The sequence below is a fragment of the Diplotaxodon limnothrissa genome, linkage group LG16, assembly GCF_057381915.1.
Source record: "Diplotaxodon limnothrissa isolate DT_005_m linkage group LG16, D_limnothrissa_male_GT1.1, whole genome shotgun sequence".
NCBI lineage: Eukaryota > Metazoa > Chordata > Actinopteri > Cichliformes > Cichlidae > Diplotaxodon > Diplotaxodon limnothrissa.
In genome coordinates, this window is record NC_140611.1 from 5937658 (window position 1) to 5955193 (window position 17536).

The 17536-nt window shown below is 39.4% G+C and overlaps 1 protein-coding gene across 1 annotated transcript; it reads right to left on the bottom strand.

Moving 5' to 3' along the window:
* Positions 1-4538: 4538 nt before the first annotated feature.
* Positions 4539-12629, bottom strand: creb1b (cAMP responsive element binding protein 1b). Its single transcript, XM_085373960.1, has 8 exons — positions 12542-12629; positions 8057-8182; positions 7788-7934; positions 7588-7688; positions 6396-6550; positions 5608-5790; positions 5274-5427; positions 4539-4996 (listed from the first exon to the last, which is right to left on the bottom strand). Exons 2-8 carry the CDS (start codon positions 8159-8161, stop codon positions 4852-4854), a joined length of 990 nt encoding a protein of 329 aa, XP_085230086.1. The 5' UTR covers positions 8162-8182; positions 12542-12629; the 3' UTR covers positions 4539-4851.
* Positions 12630-17536: the final 4907 nt, after the last annotated feature.

Here is a 17536-nt window from a genome sequence, read left to right on the forward strand (position 1 = left end):
GCCTAACATTCACACACATACTCACACTCCCTAAAGATATGTCACAGGCAACTCGGGGTGGACGCATGGACAGGAAGAGCCAGTACGGTGACCCAGAGAGGTCAAACACACTACACACTGTCTTCCTCCCCTCACCCCAACCTGAACCCAGCAGATGACTGCCCCTCCCTGAGCCTGGTTCTGCTAGAGGTTTCTTCCTGTTAAAAGGGTGTTACCTTACAAAATAAAGCGCCTTGAGGCGATTATATAAATAAAATCATAATGAACATCAAGAAAGCACATGCAAATAGAAAATACTGCAAAAGCACATGAAAAACAATGGAAGTGTTTCGCAGTGACAAAAACGTGATGGAACAGCTTCAGAAGTGACAGATACCAAAACATGCAAAGGACTGAGACATGCTGAAAAGAAGTGTGGTATCATTGGTGTTGTGAGGGAGAAAAATATGCAGGCAAAGTGCGTTCTGATCACATGACTATAGATAATTAGCTACTATTAGTTGTTTACTGCAGCTGTTTCATCAAATGATTTTCTCCCCTAACCACTTCCATTGTTTAAGTTACAGTGTGTTTGATACGGTAAGCCAGGAGATCAAACCACTGACATCCCAAAGACAACCTGCTCCACCACCTGAGCCACAGTTACCCCAAACCCATCAGCTTAAATTTATAGCAAACAACCTTCTTTTTTTTTTTTTTTGCTTAGTGTTTAAACTGGCTTACACATACCTAGTGTTCATGGTCACGTATTATGGGTTTAAATGCATGTTAGAATAGATTTGAGACTTCTACCCACCCCACCCCTACATTTTCTGTTGCTTTGAATACTTGATCCCAGGCATTTCAACTCATTCGTCTTTACTGCTTTTGCTTCTTACATTGCCATTTTCATCTCTTATTCACACACGTATTCCGGCTTGTTTGTACTGACGTTTGTTCCTCTTCTCTCCAGTGCATACCTCCACCTTCATCTCTCCAGGCTCTCTTTGAACTGCTCCTCACCCTCACTATAGATCACAGTATCGTCTGCAAACATCATATTCCTCCCTGACCTCATCTGTCAACCCGTCAAACACCACTGCAAACAAGGCTCAGAGCTGATCACTGATGTAACACCACTGCCACACTGAAAAGCTCACACCTCACCCCTTTCTCGATGTCCTCGTACATGTTGAAACTTGGATAATCATGATTATTAAACTGACATGCTACCATTTTATTAGAAATAGAACACTAAACACAACGCAGTCAAGCAGATTGAAAATACACACAATACAATTAATACAATTAACAATAGGATATATAATCTTCAGTATCAGTTTATTGTGACATAGCAAGTGTTTACAAAAGAGTGACATAATGCCAGAGTAACAGCACTTTGAAATAATGGGCTGGTATAGTTTTATAATTTGACAATGTTTAAACAAACAGTATTGAATTCTTCATCTGGCAACCCCGTCTATACAAGGTACCGTATGATACATGGCATTTTCAATTGATAACTTGCAAAAGTGGCAATATACAAACTCATCACATTAAAAGTTAGAAAAAATGTCATTATTACTGTTCTAGAAATCCTGTTTATATATACACACCTTTACACACATGGATATCGTTCTGTTACATGCACAAACGAGGCCCGTTGTTACAAATTATTCTGGCACACAAACAGAAATCAAAACAATTATCGTTTAAAAGATATTGTGTAATCACATCACAAAGTTGAGCTCACCATATCAAATCAACAGAAAAGAAAGTTATTACTAGATTATTATTTTTTTAATATAAGCACCACTGAAAGTTTGAATTACAAAGGGGTTGACTTTCTTGCATTTCCTCTCTGTCGCATCATAATGGCACTGGTATCTAAAAGTTGTCACTGCTACCAATCCCTGAACACACTGTTAGAGCCCTGGCACTCACCATGCATTTATTACTAAATACAGATTTTTAGCCCATTTATGGTTTTCTCGATCATCAGACTTTATCATCATCATCCCCTGGAGTGCAGTACAAGAACATTATTTATGACTTTACGAATTCTACAGATTGCTTTAAATCAAAGTCCGCACTCTGTTGTGCAAATGTGTAGATGAAGAGCGGGAAGCATTTGAAAGCTCTGAACAAAGCTTTCAAATGCTTCCCAAATGCTAATAAGTGGACCAAACGACTTGTTGATGAGTATAAAGATCACAACCGTGGGCTGAAGGACATTTTTTAAATTTCCCTTTCTAGCTTTTGAAGTTTTCATGTCAGCATCTTTCCTACTAAAAATGCCTCAAACTTTTCATTAGAGAGGATTGCAGTAATGTTCTGGTTGAAATGAATGAAAGATTGAATTGACATAAGAAAAAATAAAAACTGTGCTTTAATTTCTTAACTTAGACCTGCTGGAGGTTCTGCTCATTTAGAATGATTTTCATAACAAATTTATGTCACAACAATATAATATAACATTTGTTTGAACAGAAACAGTTGATATACATATCGTATCACTGCTAAAACTCCCCACTATGTTCTGTTAAAACAAATATTGCTTTCTTATGAAATACATTTTATTTTGAAAGTCACCCTAAACAATGGGAAAGATATTCTCAAATTCCATGAGCATAGACAAAAGATATGTTTAGGAAACCTAATAAAGTTTTCCAATGACAAAATTGTGAAGCTGATATATCTTGTGGACCCCAAATGCTTCTCAACAGACTTGTTTTTGTCTACAAACACTACTGATCCTAAAGAACACTCCAAAATATAACATCTCCATTGAAGGCCTTTTCTCATACACTAGCTGCCATGACGGTGGTAGGCCCGGTGGATAACATGAATACACACATACATTTCTTTCAATTATACACTGATATATGTTACAAATATGCAAAGTTGATTTTCATACAAGCCATAAGAACATTTTTTTCCATATCAAACAAACAGAAATACATGAGTTCTACACATGCTGTAGAGTCTATGTACAGTAATATAAAAAAATAAACACACAAATACATACACATATCTGTTCAAAAACCACACACAGTCCCACAAAGTGATCTCCTCTCAATGGAGTGTACATCTTCACGGGTTATTAGAGTTAAACTCATGTTACTGTAGCCGTTATCTTCTGTAGAGTTCACCAAGGATCCAATCTGCTACATATCCAGAAATGACCCGCAATCTTGTGGTGTCACAATTCAGATTTTACCATCATTTAACAGACACTGCAAAATGGAAATAAGATTAAAGAACAAAACAAAAGTTTGTCGCTTGTGTTACTTGGGTTTGCTTCCTTCTTCTTTTAATCCTCTAAAATTTTGTTGTGAGAGCATTTTACGCACCAAATTAAGAGCGTGCATTGGCAAATGCAACACTTTAATAATTTAAACCATGAATATACCTAATGTCTAAAATTGAAAATTTTCCTTAAGCTAATGAGTAAAATGTTCCCAGAATTACTAGGAATCTTTACTAAAACTATAAAAACTTAGTCTAGATTGTAACAAAAATAATCTGACTTTAAAACAGTGCTAATGATCTTTCGGGAGTAGCGACAATCGTCATGAGAAAAAAAAGCATTGAATAGAAAATTGTAATATTACCATTTCATTATATAACACATACGACTGCGGCAATCAACTTTCTGCTTGCACCTACGTAGCTCCACTTTCTTCCTTTTTGGCAGTTGGTAGCATCATTACAAATATTTAGAAGACAAAAAAGGATTGTTTGTACCTAATTAGCTGTAGAGTCCCCTTTACAACGTGGTTCACATAAACGAGTGGATCAAGTAGAAATTCATGTTTCATTCAAAGCCTTTAACTGCAACTGACTGGGTTTGCCTGGTACAGCAACATATTGGCTATTTTCCAGAAAGTAAAAAAAAAAAAAAGTACAGCTGGAAAAATATCAATTGACAAGATAATTTTATATGTATATAAATAAAATAAAAAAACTAATCAACCAATGCCCCCCCCCCCCTCTTTTTAAAACAAGCTTTGTGTTCTTGTCAAAGTTTTGGCGAGTAAACATTTTCAAAGCTGACTGCCTTCAATGTGATCTTGCGCCACTGCAACAAAACCTTTTTTGGCAAGTTTCTATTGACTCACATATTAGGACACAGTGAAAATAGTTCTTGCCTTACAGTTTGATATTAAACCAAAACCACTGGGCAAATTAAACAGCAAGCGACAGCTACAACAGTGACACTCCAAGGCCAACTTAAAGATGGCATTATTGCTTACATAGTAAATGCAGGACTCTACGGGAGTCCAGTGAGGCCAGAAAATAAACTGTTTTTCAACAACTGAACCTTGATTCAAGTAAAAAAAACAAAAAAACAAACTTGAACTTGGAAGAGAGATAGTAAAAGTTAGTACCTCAGTAAACCATTATGAATGATTTGCATCTTCAAGTTGGTCTGGAAGTTGAACCATTTACTCAAAGAAAAAACAAACAGAAAACAAAACAAGCAGATATCAGGATTTCTTCTTCTTCTGTGAAGCAACATTAGACTAAATGATCTGGGCATCAGCCAAAACTATGACAATAAAACTCAGGCTCGTACACAAAGCAGCATGTTAACCACTGTCATATGCTTGTCATTGCGATCTGTATTGTAATTGCCTATGAAGTATCAGTTAGCACTTTTGCAGTTTTTCTCATCAGACCTTGATAACAGTACACAACTTTTGTTTTTTAAATTTATTGTAATAACAGTCTTCTGGATTGAGCCATTTTGTGGGGGTGGGGATAAAGACCAGGCAAGGGCAAACCGGAAGGCCAGGTGGACAGAAACAGTCAAAGCATTTGAAAGGTATTGAAATGCTACTTGGCCCAGTGTGGTGTTCAGGAGTGCAACTACTCTGATTTATGGCAGTAAAGGTCTTTAAGGGCTTTAAGTTCTTCAATTAGTGTCTTGTTTTGGTTCTCCAGAACGGCCACTCGGTTCTCCAGACATTTAACATATTCCTTCTTCTTCCTGCGACATTCACGGGCCGCCTCTCTGTAGAAGGATAAGACACAATTTGGGTTTTTGTTTCCTTCTGCATGTTGGATTTGATGGGTACTCATTAGCCTCCTTTCTAATACCTGCAATGTGAACACTTCTCAAATGTACCAAACTCTGGGCTGAAACATACTCACTACTATGAATCACTATTAACTTGCTATGAATACCCTGCGATTCCTGGTGCTTGCAGCCGTAGAAATGTATTTGAAGAAACTGCAAAGACATTACAAAACAAACAAACACAAAAACACACAGTCCTCCTTTTTTATACCTGTTCTTCATGAGGCGGACCTCGCGTTTTCTGGTGACCTCCTCAGTGGCACCCTGGGTCGGAAGAGCAGGGGACGAGGCCATGACTACCCCGGGAGCAATGGTGCTGGCAGGGGCTGCTCGGATCTGATAGGCCTGAACGTCACCTGAGGCAGCTAACAGGAAAATTTGACAGAAAGCAGATGTTTAATTAGGCCTCTTAATGAACCGAGTTCATTGTTTAACTATCTTGTTTACTAACGATGAACATCCAAATGTTTTTGTCTTTGCTGCCAAAGACAAAAGAATGCTTTGAAGAATGGCTGTGCTCATGGATAATAGACTGCCACTCTTACCTTGGACCACCACCTGGTTGCTGGGAACCAGTATCTGCTGGCCGTCACTGGTCTGTGCATACTGCAGTATGGTGGCACCAGGCTGGGCTGCTGCTGCATTGGTCATAGTCAGAGTCTGAAGGCCCTGTACTCCATCTGTGCCATTATTGGCCAACTGAATGGCTCCACCCTGTGTGATTGCAACTATTTGAGGGACAAATGAAAGGGGAGAAAAATAAAAGGACAGAAAACACATTATAAATTTGTTTCATTCTTATCGTTCTTCGCTCCCCAGTCTTCCCATAAAGAAAACATTGTGATGAATGTGCTGTGAAGTTGTTATTGTTTCTTTTAGAGTCTTGCGCTTAATCAAACATGAAGCATCAAACTGTATTTCTGTGATGAACTTGCACAAACTGTTAAACATTTCTTGGACTGCCCCACAAACAAAACAATTAGCTAAACAGGTCAGACTCATTGTCTTCCTCGATGTGATGAATATGTGGAATATTAACTGCCCTTTACTTTCTTAACCCAGTTTAAGTCATTTAAAAATGCTTTAAACTGCACTGAAAACATAACATATTTTAATCCTAGTGTGATCTCCCTCAATATGTTTACATTTATATTAAGTAATCAAGGTTTTTGTATTACTGGGGAGATCATTTAAGACTTCACATGAAGTAGTGAGGTTGATGGTTAAATTGCTTTAATTATTATAAATATTTTATATTTTAATTCCTAATTATATTCTTTTAATTACTAAAATAACTTAACATAATTTAATTACTGAACCAAATGTCACTTACTGTATTGGCCGCTGCTGGTCTGGTAGATGGGTGTCGGGACAGTAACAGTGGTGATTGCAGGTGTGGCGGCAGCAGCAGATGAGTCTTCTTCGGCCTTTTCTTCCTCGATACGAGGGACAGCAGGTGCATCAGACGAAAGGTCGTTCAGAATTTTCCTGTTAGGACACGCAGAAGTGGATTTACTGTCAATCCTAGTTATCCATATAAAATAATGTATCAGCCTTAGCATGAGCGTTAAGTCAGGGCAAGCGAGACAGCCAGTGCCCTGTGAAATCTAAAAATAGACATCAGCTACCAAAGTGAAAGCAAACTCTCTCTTTAAACATCAAACAGTGTTCTGTTCCATAAAGCATCTTTCACTGCTTATTTGTATCCTTCCTGTAAATATTAATGCAGTAATATTACATTATTACAATTGCTCCCATGAAAACATAATTTGGTATACTACTACTACTTGTTACATTACATTTGGATTTAACTTATTTGTCTCATAATAAACCTTTAACAATATAAATCTGAGGCCACACACCAACACAAATCCTAATGTGGACACACATATGACCTTTTATTTAGAATTTAGGTATAAAAACAAAGCAATCAGCACAAAGCAAAGGTGAAAATCAGCACAAAGAGACTTTAAGGCATCACAGTGAGTCTACTTTAGAAACAAATAGAAAATGAGGCTGCAGCCTGACTGCTCATCACTGCCTTTGTTAGCTCTTCAAGTTCAGGATCTGGCTGCTGGACTGGGGTCTGCATTCATTCAGTTTTAACATCATTTTGGGTTCTAGGCTAGGTTAACGTTAGCACACTGACTCTGTAGATGCTTGCAAGGAGCTTGGTTTAGCACCGTAATGGAGTTGTTTCTGTCCGGGATGCAGTTTGCACTTTGCACTCGTTTTTGGGGGAATACAAATAAAAGAAATGCCCATATCCATGCTGTAGGCACACCAATATCCCCCCCCCACACACACACACACACAAACTAAAATTAGCAGATTGTATTGCAACCAATATGCACAATTTTATCAATTTTATCAAGCAAGAAGAAATGTAACTTTTGGGAACTACTTCTCGATTCCTGAAATTTACAGAGCCAAATGAAAATGGTTTAGTGGCCATCTGACAGTTTTCCCCCAAAGCTTTAGACTCGTCTGTGGCATAACACCACTGTCTTGAATGTCTTAATTACCTGTATGAGGGGCGCCGTGACAGAATCTCTCTGCGCTTCTGAGAGTCGGTCACACTGTCTACAGACTCCTGCGAATCCTCGCTTTCTGCTATGGTGGAGATCTGGAGCATCAATCAAAAGAACAAGACATTAATCAACACTTCATGGCTAATGATCTTGTGCTAAGGCTGAATAAAAAGACAGTACTGCTCAAGCTTCACCTGTACGGCTTGGACCTGTGGGGACTGGATTACAGATGGCTGCGCAGCCTGGATCACACCGTGGACCTGAACCGTCTGTCCGTTGGGCAGCTGTACCAGTGTTACTGTGGGACCTGTTGCTGAAGCATGTCCTGCTGCCATGGACACCTAAATTCAGAGGTGATATGACTGAGCTATCACATGCATTTTAACACACTTCAAGATGGGCACTGAACGCACTGAAAGTAGGGGAAATTGTGTCAACATCATCTTCATCACGTGATTGATACCTGCGCCAAAGTAGCAATCTGTGCCGGGGTGATCTGCTGGTTCTCCATCTCAGTCACAGCAGTCTCTGCCCCCTGCTGAACCTCTGCTGCTGACTCCATCTTCATTGGCTAACCTGATGTTGTAACCTGGGTACAGATTTGAATGAACGTGTTAAAACGAAGCTTTTGGGGAGCTGCAGCAAACGACTCGCCAGGTGTCAGAAGCTGACTGAAGCTTAGAATATGTTTGAATTTAAACTTCCACTTAAATAAAAACACCAAACTAGATGACTCAGAATGAGTCACCAAGGAGTCAATAACAGTAAACATAACAACAGTTGTCAACCACTGGCCATCTGAGTAAAGAGGTTTAACATACTATCATTCTCTTAAAAAAATATGGCTTTTATGATGCTAATCATCAATAATAAAATCTCCTGGAGCTTCTTCTATACCTGTGCAATGTTCTGGTATTTAAAGCCCGCACTGCTTTACAATAAGCTGAAGGCATTTGTCGTCATCATGTCTGAATGTAAACCCTGGTCACTTTTCTGTAAAGGCAGAACTGCAATTACTTACTAGGTCAGACCTTAAAATAATTCTGCATGAATTTAAACACAGCATACCTCTGAGAGAATGGCGTCACAAAGCTACTACTCTTCTGCTTCTCTACGAGTTTGTCAGCTCAGCAAAAGACGACTGCTTTGGGTAACAGCAGCAATAACAGAAAAGGCCAACAGGGTTTTCAGCTCTCATGCTTTCAGTGTAGCGTCTGCTTTCAGTCGGTTTCACAGTCTCACATTTCCCGAGCTAATCTAAAAAAAAAAAAGACTTTTCTCCCTAAAATTTAAGCACAATACATTTTAAGTGGTTCCCCTGCAGGTTTCTGTCATTCAACTTATTCACATTACTACAAATGTAAATATTGTAAAATATAACTTTACAGTAAAATGTTAAAAAGGTTTTTGAGTTAGTTCAGCTGTTTATAACATACCAACAAACCCAGAGCAGTAACTTCACTGTTCATATATGAGAAATTCAGCCCCAAACAAAGACAGGATTGATCAGGATCTAACAGCAAAAAAATCCGACTGTGTCTTCACGTCCAGGAAGGTGAGTTTGGAGCTGAGCAGTTAGTTGAAGATGAATCAAAACTGACATTCAGAACCTCTGATCAGGGTTTTTATTATTTTAATTCCATTAATACTTTTATGTACTATCCCCTTTCAAACATACTACTGTGTTGTCACGTAACTTTGCCCACTCAGTCGGCTGAGTGTTTGACTGGAGGAAAAGTCAAACACTCAGCCGACTGCACAACTCAATCAGTTTGTGCCAAATAACAATGCTGTGTCTGTTATTTGCTCACATTTTTGGCTTTAGTAAAAACAACATCAGAATAAAACTGAAAACTGCAGGAAAAATAGTTTCAGTGACTAAAAGTAACACCGCATATCTGCTACAACACTTGGCACACATTCATATAACAAACATGACCTGGATGCATTGGGAAATAACTGAATATTCATTCCCCTGGAAAGGTTGTTTTTACCATGTCATTACTCTGAAAACACCCACAGACAACACTGCTTCACAACAAGGCCTTACTCTCCCGACGCAGGCACGACACTTTATCTCTGCTCTGTTCAGAGTGAGCAGAGGTTTCAGTGTGACAGAGAGCAGAGCACCCTGTCAGATGAAAACTTGTGATCACTTCACTTACTGTTATTATGTAAATGCAGCTGAAATCACAGCACAGCCAGGATTGTTGACATACGTCAAACGGTAAAGTATTCACAATAGCCTTACGAATCTCAATGAATAAAACCGTGAGGAGCAATAAGATAAAAGAGGCTGAAAATCATCTCTACACTCCTGTATTCTCTTTTATTCCACGTTATCTCATCTGCTCTTCTGTTTGGGAACAGTTTTTCGGTTTCAGTTTGAATGCATCCACAGACTGACATGCCCTATCCAATTATGACACGCGTATCGTCGCTTCACACCGTATTTTGCCTCTCTGTGAAATTGAAAAATAACTAGCAAAGAAAGACAAAAACTCTTTTTAAGGACATATTGCCGCTTGATTTTCTTCATGGTAGCTTCCATCATATTCAACAAAATCTGCAAAGAGTGTGACTTTTTGCTGACGTGTGACTTTCCCTGATGAGTATGACATCAGACAGGCCAACGTCCTCCTTCCAACTGTAATTTAAAAAAGCCATTCCTTCATATACACAGAGTAAAAATCAGCCTTTAGAAAATGTGGGACACTGTCTCAAGATGTGGGTCGAGGGATAAGGAATAAAAACAGAGAAACATCTGGTCACCCTAGTGACATATTCTGTGACAGAGGCTTAAAAAAATAACCAAATCACAGGTTAGGTTGTTCTTAGAGATTATCAACAATTTCATTTTGTTTGTGTAATTCAGACCACATTATCAGAGCTTGATCAACATCTTAATTTTGCTGCTGAAGCCATTTTCAGGGAGTTAACAATATTAACCAATTGCGCGGGGAAGACAAAAAAATGCAGTTAAACATAAACAAGTCTAACTGCACATTTTATATATCAAATATAAGTGAAAGCAGTGCACTTTCAACAGTCTTTCTACAAGACAGAGAATTACTGCTGTAGTAACTGAAAGAAGTGCACAACTTTTTGGGCTTAAATTATTTCTGTAAAATTACAGAAAAAGTTCTGGGGGCTCACAAACAAGACTGTCCTGTAATAAAATAAAAAAAAGAAGGAATTTCCTGTTTTTTCACATTACTGTTATTTAAATGAGTAATTATTAAGTACTAAGACAGTTATTTCAGCTGTTTATAACATATGTGAAGCATCAGAATAATTCTGTTTTTAAAGTGAGACAACTGTGCGCATGTATAAAGGAGTCACGCCAAGAGCAGTAACTTCACTGTTCATATATGAGAAATTCAGCCCCAAATAAAGACAGGGTTGATCAGGATCTAACAGCAAAAAAATTCGACCTTGTCCTCACGTCCAGGAAGGTGAGTTTGGAGCCGAGCAGTTAGTTGAAGATGAATCAAAACTGACATCTTTATGTTCAGGGTTTATGTTATTTTAATTCCATTAATACTTTTACATTTAAAATTAAATCATTGCTTTTCTTCACATTTTCCAAAGCTGTTAAGGGGGCTGGGTTGGAGTTTTTGCCGTGCTAATTCGAGCACCTGGGCCTTATGTTTGACATCCCTGCACTAGACACTATATTGTGCATCTGAATTGTGTTTTCACCATTGTCTGCATGGGCAGGTTTTGATAAAGTTACAAATGTTTATGAAAGAAAAAAATGTCCCAAACAATGGGATAGAAATTATTTTGTGAAGATGCAAATCTACTCATTAACACATACAAAGGTGATCCAGGGTAATTCCAAGGGGACACATGGGCGTGCCCCACGTCATCTTCAATAACAAACACACACAAAATGCTTTTATTTTGGAAAGGAAAATTATTGAACTTCTTTTTTCTTTAATAAAATAAAAATGGTTAATGATCATGAAGGGCATCTTGGGCTTCCCTAACAAATCCTGATCAATTATCAGGAGGTCACACTTCAAACTCAACTTAGCTGCTCCTAACCCAAAGCCCCCACATTAACTATGATTCTAATAAAGGAGCTTTGGAGAGGTGATCCCCGCCTGACTTCAGGCGATGCAGCGAGTGTTGATCTGGGACGTGTTGTTCTTTGAGCTCCGTGATCTCACACAGTGCGTAGCTTCTCCCCGCTGCATGATTGGCTTTACACATTTCTCCCTCTGCTTTTCAAAAATCACTCGGATGCTCCGTGTGTGACAGCAGCGCCACATGGCCGGGTAACGCCCCCTCAACGCACACCGATCACATCCCAGGAGATGTGCCGCAATTTTTAAAAAAAAGTAATGAGACCGCAGACACACGATGTGCGTTAAATCCACAGGCCCGTGGGTTATGTTTTTAACGGGCGACCAAACGCTGAGGCCTACGATGTCACATTTCTGTGTGCACATCGACGCAAACTCGGAGCAAAATCACTAACCACGAAAGAGCGTCGATACAAATGGGTATGCAATCATACATGTAAATGTACATATTCATGTACATATAAAAGAATAACAATCAAGTCTCTCAAGTGACGGAGAAAAACGCAAATATCGTAGCTAGTGTTTTCAGTGCGCCTTTAACGGGAGGGAAACAGCGCAAATCTTTGCGCAGAAAGCTCAGTCAGCTACAGCATCATTTACATGTGAGCGTATTAACAAAGCTAAAGTCCGACCGCCGTTTGTTGTGTCTTAACACTCTGCCCATCCTGGTTCACTAGCAAAGCCACACATCTGCTCCGTTTCTCCCAAACAGCCGCAGACTCCCCTCCCTCCATCCTGCTACAAACACACCGCGGCGCCATGATCTCTTTGTTTGCTTCGGGCCGAACCCGACCAGACCGACACTTTCTACGGCAGTGTCCCGTCCCTGTGAGCCCCGGACACCGCTTCGTCCTTACCGATACAGTCTCCCTTCGTCACTCCCAGGCCTCCGGAGCTCCACTTTTATTCTGGCCGACACGTAAGAGCCCGCGTCAGGCTACACCTCCGCCGCGTCACCGGGAACAACAACACGGAGATTGGAGAAGGACGAGAAAGCAGATGGCGACGCTGACCGGAAATAAACGAAGTGCAGACGGAAAATGCCGGAAAATGCCGAGAATGAACGGATAGCAACGACACCCTCGTGCCCCATGAAACGTCTGGCAAAATAACTAAAAAAAACAATACGCGGTTTATTTGCAATTCAATAATTACACAACAAAAGCAATAAAAATCTGTCAGCTAAAGCTGGTGGTCATAAAAGCGTGTTGTAAACGTGAGGGTCGCTGCGTTCATCTAAAGCCGTATTAGACATATGACAAAGCAGGAAACAGAAATTCTGTAAAATATTAGTGACAGACAAGCTACTTTCTATTTTTTTTCTATGTTTTTTTTTTAAATATATATATTTTCAACGGTATTAATACAAACACAGTCCAGTTAACTAATTAATTTGGAAGCCCCGTGGTTTTATCTGAAACTTATACATCATTGGGCGCTCCTCAGCCTTGATTGCCTCTCCCAGTGGCCCCCAGTTAGTTGTATTGATTTGTTAGTTTAGTGGAGCTGCGGGGTTTTTAAAAAAATATTTATTAATTTTTATCAAGTACTGCGATTATAGATCACAACTTGTATTATTAGAAATGTATTATAACAAGGTTAAATATCTAACTTCACGGGGGATTTTTTTTTAAAGGATTTTAACTTGCTTTTCAAACTAATGAAACCTCTGCTCGACTGTAACAGGTCTGTGCTTTTACTACCACATGGTAATATAATTATGTGTTACTGAATATTTCCTGGGGCACATTAAGTCTTGTTTCTTCAAGTTATCTAGTTACTGCCTCCAGTTACAACTTTGTAACATCTCATTGTGATAGTCTGTTTGTCTTAAAGAGCCTGTCTGATGTACTGAACTACGCCTGTACACTCGTTCATTCGTTGGGGATCTACAAATTAGGAAAAACATTTAAAATGAAAATATGCAGTTTTAACTTAAGCCCTTAAAATTCTATCTATATATCTATCTTCCATTTTCTTCTACTTTTAGCATGAGGATTACACTTAGATCCATTAGTTGTTCTGGTGTTTCTTGCAGTAAGTTTCAGGCAAGTCCCAGAGGAAAACTCTTCATGAATAGATTTATTCAAAAGATGAATGCTGCTTCTTGCACACAGCTGGAATTAAAGTCAGTGTCAGTACAATTCTTGCAAAAACTTTACAGCAGAAACAGTATTAAGCTTATCCTTACTGACACCAAAGCACAGTCTGACTCACAGTGATGGTGAAGATGCCCTGCATTTTATCACCTTTCACTTTCTTTGTAACCACACTACAAGAGATACAGTGTACATCATTTTCACATTAATCAGAAATAAGTACATTGTAATGGTTTACTGAGAGCCTCTGATGAAATGAAGAAAAAGTTAAAGCTTTTAGCACACGTAATGATTTTCAAATTATGACAACCCAACTTTTTGCTGTGAAAAAGACCAACTTGCTGTAGCCATTCAGAATCTAACCACAAGAGGGCAGCATAAGACCAGCTGAGCATGTGCACGAATAGATTTCGCAGACATTCAATCTGCTAGAAAACGTAAGCCATCTCAAGTGAGAAGTTTTCAAGAGATCAGCCAAAGGCAAACAAGAGAGAGAGAGAGAGAGAACTTTGCAAACTTAATGTGAAGTACTTGCAGATTTTCTCTCAGGCGTTTATATGCTAATGAGGAGACTGAACTCCAGCCTGGGACTCAAGAGGACACAGATCCAGTTTTACTACCTAATCACTGGGTTAGAATTTTACATACATACATACATAATTAAATCCTGATAAAAAATATTCTGTATCACACATCCAAGAATGAGCAAAAATATATCAGCTAGATTTTTAAATCTTGCAACAAAAAACATTCTATATGTAGAAATGAACAAATATGGCTATATCAGACATTACATAATCAGATGTAACAGATTGTTGTGATGTTCAATGTAGAAGAAATAAAGTGGATATGATCAGTGTCCAAGCTGTCATCATTAAAAGGCTCATGACAGTCAGAAATAATCAAATTTTAAACGTACTTTGTGCAATATGCACAAAGTACGTTTAAAATTTGATTTGATTGTCAAAGAATTTGACAATATGTCAAATTCTTTGGTGATGTTGCGACATGAAAAATACTCTCATAAAGAGAGGTGTAGATTTGTGAACTGACACCAGGTGGCAGTGTGATGGACAGATGTACTGAGTTTTAATTATTATTTAATAATCCATCCATCTTCTTCTGTTTATTCAATTCAGAAGCTTATCCCAGCTGTCAGGTACACTTAGACAGGTCGCCAGTCTATCGCAGGGCCAACACAATCTGTCACGCTCACATTTAGAATCACCAATTAACCTAATATGGATGTCTTTGGCCAGGGTGTCCAGACCTGTGGAGAACTTGCACACTGCACACTGAAAGAAAGTGTAGTTTATTGATCCCCATGGGGAAATTCCTCTCTGCCCTTAACCCATTCACTCAGTGAAGCAGTGGGCAGCCATTGGGCACCCAGGGAGCAGTGTGAAGGGACGGTACCTTGCTCAGGGGTACCTCAGGGTAGCTGTTCAGGGGAATTGAATCCCCAGCCTTCCGATCATGGGGCCACCACGTTACCTACTGAGCTATCCCTGCCAGAAGGAGCTGAATTTGAACGCAGGATCTTCTTGACAGCGCTGTACCACCCTCAACCTTCCCCCATTTAACCATTGCTAGATTTTAGTTATCGATATATAGATATATATATAGTGTCTAATTTGAATCTGTACAGATGCATTCAGTGAGTTGTTGTCGTCGATTTTTGTTGAGACCTCATTTTGGGAGAAAACAGGGTGGAACCTAGAACTTTGTTTTACCAGCAATGTTCTAGGTTCAAACCTCCTCGTCAGCCTTTGTTATGGACTTTGCATTTTCTACCAGTGCCTGCTCCATTTTCTTCCCAGCACAGGAGACTGTTAGGGAAATGAATGAATTCAAGTTGGCTCGTGGTGTGGATGTGAGCAGCTGCCTCCCTGTATTAGCCTTGCAATGAACTGGTGATTTGTTCAAGGTGTAACCCCCCACTTTCCTAATAATAGCAGTGATAAGCTCCAGCTCTCTTCCCACCCCGATGTGGATATGAGGCTCAGAAATCTGATGGATGGATGTTTAGAGTAGACGATGAATGGTGCAAAGATTCAGAGGAAGCGAGGGATTAAAAATGCCACACAAATTATGACAATGCCAATCTTTGAGAAAAATGCAAAGAAAGAAGAAGTGGTAGAAGAAAAAGAATAATTTACACACTTCACTGCTCAAACCCTCTCCAACCACACCAATATAGATGGATATGAATAATAAGCTCTGTTCTCATGAGCTTTGTTCTCATGCAAAGCTCTGCTGGGCAATGCCTGGAGAACTTCAGGGCTGCTGTGCATTTGTGAAAATGGTTATGCAGTCCAAGGTTCTTTCTTTTTACCTTCATTCTTTTTCCTCTTCCCCGGAACCAAAAATTGGTATTTCGACCTTACCACATGGTGGCGCTGTAAAGCTGCGAAAATTCTGAGACCATGTGCTCCTCGGTCTCTGGCTCGTCCTACCCAGGACTGGAGAGACGAGAGCTGCTGGTGTGTCGCCGCGCAGATATGCAGAGTTTGTCAAGGCAATTCTTTTTATAATCCTCCTGATGCTCGTTGCCGGTGTTTTATCTGTTTAATAGCATTTTACTGCTACACGCCGTAAAAAACACCCTTTTTATTGTGGCACCAAACACATTGTTTGGGGATTTGACCCTGCCTGGGTAATGAACAGCAGTGAATTTGCAGCCAGTTATATATATTAAAATAAAGAGGTGGAAAAAAGAACAAGAGGTGAGGAGGTGCTGAGGTGGGGGTGGGGGTTAACCCAAAGAGGAGAGGAGGAATATTTTACAGCCTGTTCTCCATGTCTCATTAGAGGTTTCAGCTCTGCTGATTTTTAACCATTTTTGCTGGATCGTCGTGGCAAAAAAATCAACACTGACTTTGTCAAATAGACCTTGTAAAACAGAAAAAAAAATTAGGTACAAAACAGCCTTTTAATTAAAAGATAAATGTTGTTTTCGAGACTTGAAACATATATTTGTAAAATCCTGGCATTGAATGTTGGGACACTGCAGCTCTACAAAGGAGGAAAACCTGGAATCTAACAGGGATCAGATTTAAACGAGTGGAAACGTACAAGCAGTCCAACACCCTCCATCACCATCACAGCTTCTAATACAGAACTGCGTTTTGAAACATGCATCTAGAGTTGCATGTAGGTGATGTTATTATCCTAGATATTTAACATGCATAGAGAATGTCTCCTAAGTAGCAGTGAAGCAGTGTCTTACTCATATCTACATGTAGCCGTTATCCACTGGTTTCCATTTACCACTCGTTGACCACACCTATAGGGCTTTTCTGTGTGATATCTTGTCCCTATTGGTGCTCACTTCTTTACCTTCCTCGAGATTTCACTCTTGACTTCACACTTCTTCCTCCTTTACTCCAGAAGGTCAAGAGTCACCACTACAAGACTAAACATTTTCTTACATAACCAATGCTGAGAAAACGTAGTCCCACAATTAAAGGTTTGCATTTGTGTTGGAAAAACAGTTTCACTAAAATCTCTCTAGTCAGTAGCCAGAAGCTAAGAGGTGGCTCAGCAGAATTACCCCTCACCAATGAAGATGACTCAGGGATGCAAAGCCAAGCCAAACACAGCAGAAAAAATATCAAACAGATGAAACAAGATTGTAGTAAAATGAGGACTGACAATGTGCACAGCAGAACACACACACACAAAATTACAAACTATATTTATGTTTCACTAACAGCTGTCAAGCTGCAAATACATCACAACAATGCTTTCAGG